The sequence below is a fragment of the Austrofundulus limnaeus genome, unplaced genomic scaffold (genome assembly GCF_001266775.1).
Source record: "Austrofundulus limnaeus strain Quisiro unplaced genomic scaffold, Austrofundulus_limnaeus-1.0 Scaffold171, whole genome shotgun sequence".
Classification (NCBI taxonomy): Eukaryota; Metazoa; Chordata; class Actinopteri; order Cyprinodontiformes; family Rivulidae; genus Austrofundulus; species Austrofundulus limnaeus.
This window is the reverse complement of record NW_013952573.1, coordinates 28,034-32,057: the sequence shown is the minus strand read 5'-3', so window position 1 is coordinate 32,057 and position 4,024 is coordinate 28,034. Positions and strand designations below refer to the sequence as shown.

Sequence of the window (4,024 nt, the reverse complement as noted above, 5' to 3'; positions counted from 1 at the left end):
AAGTACAGATAACCAAAATTTCTACTTAAGTACAGTAACAAAGTATTTGTACTTAGTTACTTTACAATTCTGGTTGAGATTAGCCGTGTCATGTGACACGTCTTACCTTAGTGAGAGTGATGAGTAGGCCTCGGATGGAAGTMACAATTATAATTCCAACCAAGATGAAAGAAATATGTTGAGACCAAAACTTAACCTGGAACAAGAAAAATAATCAAACATAAGGAAAAATCTAACTTACAAGCATAAGATTTAAACTAGTGTTTTCAAGAATGAGCAAAGACCCTGTTTACATMTGAATGCTCTCTAGAAATAACCCAAATTTTTCCATATTGATTGTGAAAAAGTTGCATGTTTACACTGTAATGCTGTGCTCAAAGAGTCTGCAGTAGTTTCCATACCAGGTCAATAGCTGGATCTGTGATTTTGGTATWTCAACAATACACCCATGCATATTTTTATCTCAACTAGGACTCTCCATTGTTACTGTTGCTCATCTCCTCACACAAAAATAGCGCCCATAGTGCTTCCATATGATTTCACATTGATGCTGGGCATTTAAAAAAAAAGGTTTCACCCTGAGACCTGCATTCAAAAAGCTTTGGTGTCAAGAGAAAACAACTGCTGCTGTCGCATACACAAACAGCTGCAATGCAACCGCAAGGCTACAGTTTCACTTAAAAACATGAACAGAGCCCAGGGTAGCTACATGTATTTGATTTTGTAAAGACGATTCAACACAAGCGGAAAGAACAGATGAGAGACGATAATAACAAGCAATTATCTTTACAAGGGGTCACAGCAGGTATGCATAGGCGTGTACCTGTACTAATCACAGGGCTTTGCAGCTCTTTAAGGGACATAAACAAATCGCTTTGAAGTAAATCATTAAATTTAACTATGGATGCTTATGTGCTATGGTTAGTGTAAAGGTTAACGCAGMACTAGCTACAAAAGGAGTTAAGAGTAGGTCAGTGTTAACACCTCGGATGTAATGAAAGAACTTTGGGTATGCGWGTGCACATGCATGGGTTTCTCACATCGAACTGGATGCCCAGGTAGTTCACTGTAATTTCAATGCCCCTCGTCACCGGATCTGTCTTTCCAACTCGATCGAACACAATGTTTATTGTGGCCTGTAATAAAAAAAATGTTTTTTTATTATTAAGATGAATACCACTGTTTGCTGTTATAAAACACTTGAATATACACCGCCTGGCCAAAAAAAAATAAAAAAACTGCTACCTGGATTTAACTAAGCAAATAGGTAAGAGCCTCCTATTGGRTRATTACTGCATTGRMAATTATCTTTCAGCTGGCAACAATTTATTTAACCCCAACTGGTGCAATAAGTCGCTTCTCATTTCTTAGACAACCATGTGGAAAGACACATGGCTAACCAGAAAAAAGGCTTCAATTTGCTAGGGAGCATAAAGATTGGATTCTGGAGCAATGGAAGGTCATGTGGTCTGATGAGAACAGATTTACTCTGTTCAAGAGTGATGGGGGCATTGGGGTAAGAAGAGAGTCRGGTGAAGTGATGCACCCATCATGCCTAGTGCCTACTATACAAGCCTGTGGGGGCAGTGCTATGATGTRGGGCTGCTGCAGTCAGTCAGGTCTAGGTTCAGCAACARTCTGTGCTCAAAGAATGAGGTCAGSTGACCTGAATATACTGAAGGACCARRTTATTCCATCAAGGGATTGTTTCTTCCCTGATGACACAGTTATATTCCAAGATGACAATGCCAGGATTCATCGGGCTGGAATTGTGAAAGAGTGGTTCAGRGAGCAKGAGACATCACAGTCCATAGAGGATCTTCGGGATGTGCTGGAGAAGGCTTTGTGCAGCGGTMAGACTCTACCATCATCAATGCAAGGTCTTGGTGAAAAATAATGTGACACCGGATGGAAATAAATCTTGTGACATTGCAGAAGTTTATCCAAACAATGCTACAGCGAACGTGTGCCAAAAGCAAAGCTTAAGGTGGTCCTACAAAATATTAGAGTGTGTGATTCATTTTTTTGTTGTTGGCCAGGCAGTGTATAACAGTATAAAGCACATGAGAGTAGGAGGTATGTTACAGTATATTCATGTCTTTACCATGAAAATTTTCCAAACGCAATAGATGGAGAAGAAGTAACCAAGAAAGTTGAAGTATTTTCCCTGAAATGTCTTCGAGTATTCAATCCGCTCCTAAAAACAGCAAAAACGGTTAACAAATAGTTCAGTCATTTTTCACATGGAAGCAAAATAGATAAATATTTCTAATAAGACATGCTGTGCGTTATAATAACTTAGCTACTTTTATTTCATTAGTTTCATTTAAAGGACTTACAGCAAAAGTTTGTGTGGATGCTTCCAACATAAGTGACAACATAATATTTCTGTCTAGAGAAGCTGAAAAACATTGTATTAACTAAAATAAAGATCAAACACCATACTTTTAGCTATTTCAGAAAAATATATTTCTTTAAATGCTTTTATTTATTTCTGTTTGTGAAAGTGAAAAAAAGATGAACCTGGATTCATAAAACACACTAAAACAATAAACCCAGATAAAAGATCAAGTTAAACATTCCTAACCAGCAAATACTGTATGTTGAGACAGAAATCCATTTTAAAGTTCACACCTTTGTTTCTTTTTTTATGTTTGTTGTTGGTTTTCAGAGCATTTTGTACAAATAACTTCTCTAGTTAAAAGGAAAAGAGAGTCCATATGCATCACCAATGTTACCTTGGTGGCCTGCAAATCCACAGTTTCAAGGAAAAGTTGTCGACTCAACTCCTCCAGAGCATCAACTTCTTGCTGGATCAGAGAGAGATCTGAGGGTAAAAAGTTAAGGATGATATCAACTTCAGTGACTGTAAACAGTAATCATTGAWCTGAACATGAAGAATGCATGCATTTAAATTGAATGCAAAAATAAAGGATACTTTCACTGCCTGTTTGAGTGGAAGTGACACTCTTGATCATCCCCCACAATCCTGTCTGTTTATTCTGGTCCTCCCCTCGTTGGTACATCTGCCTCCGTGTCATAGCAATCCTTCAGTTAAAATAAGATGCAAGTCCATATGTAGTGTCAAAACAAAAACAAATGCCATCAGAAGTTTAGAGGGGGTGGGGGAAAGTATAATTTCTCACCGCTTCTTTTTGCTGACAATCATGTCCATAGTTTGGAGCAGTCGCCTCTCTAAAGCAAGGATATCACTGTCTGTGACATTCCTATTAAAACATAAATAAAAAGAATTGTTAGTATTGGTTTTATTAGCATCCTTCAAGCAAAAATACAACTGACCGTTATATGTAGTTGATCATATGTGAGCTGAGATTATTTTTTGCATGATCTGGCTGCTAAAAGCAGCGTGACAAAAGCCCAAGAGATGAACTCACCTTAGGAAATAAGACATATAGGTGTAGGGACAGTTGACAGCACCGAAGCCCGACAGCAGCGCCATGAGAGTGACACCGATCACTCCAACGCGACTGATTAGCTGCTCAATGGACAGAATTCCTGCAGAAAAGTCAGCAACACACTGAAAGATATTTTCTGACTGATTAACTGAATKTTAGATACAGCCTTAWATCTTTTATTTTGTGATYKGTTGTCATCACTAACACTACTTTAACCAGTAAGMGAGTCAACAAGTCTGTAGTTAGTGAGCAGCGTGACTCTCACTTATGTTGATGTAAGAACCACCCCAAAGGGTGTGACCAGGGTGTTCTATAAATATTATGGTTTTTAAAAGGACATCAGAGGAATCAGAGGAGTTAGAAGCCATTTTGTTTTGATTAGACTCTAACATGGGCTCTGAGGGTGAAATGGAGTTTTTAGATCTGAGACTAAACAATTAACTGACAACTGGATTGGGTTTTCTGCGTTATTCAGGCTTTCAATTTGTGAATATTTTCTTACAACACAAAAAAAACAGAACTATTAAAAGACGAGATATTTATAAATGTGACCCATCATATCGAAATGAGGATTAGGTCAAATTTGGTCAAAATGACCTAATTACATT

General features: G+C 37.8%; 1 protein-coding gene across 1 annotated transcript in view; it reads right to left on the bottom strand.

Annotated features, from left to right (window-relative positions):
• Positions 1-106: 106 nt before the first annotated feature.
• The window catches only part of si:ch73-390b10.2 (Golgi pH regulator), a gene marked incomplete at its 3' end in the record, with an annotated part of 7,366 nt that continues 3,448 nt past the window's right edge, over positions 107-4,024 (bottom strand). The window contains 7 exon segments of the mRNA XM_014017502.1: positions 107-196; positions 1,041-1,136; positions 2,105-2,197; positions 2,739-2,827; positions 2,939-3,048; positions 3,147-3,227; positions 3,396-3,516. Coding sequence (XP_013872956.1) covers positions 107-196; positions 1,041-1,136; positions 2,105-2,197; positions 2,739-2,827; positions 2,939-3,048; positions 3,147-3,227; positions 3,396-3,516 — 680 coding nt within the window.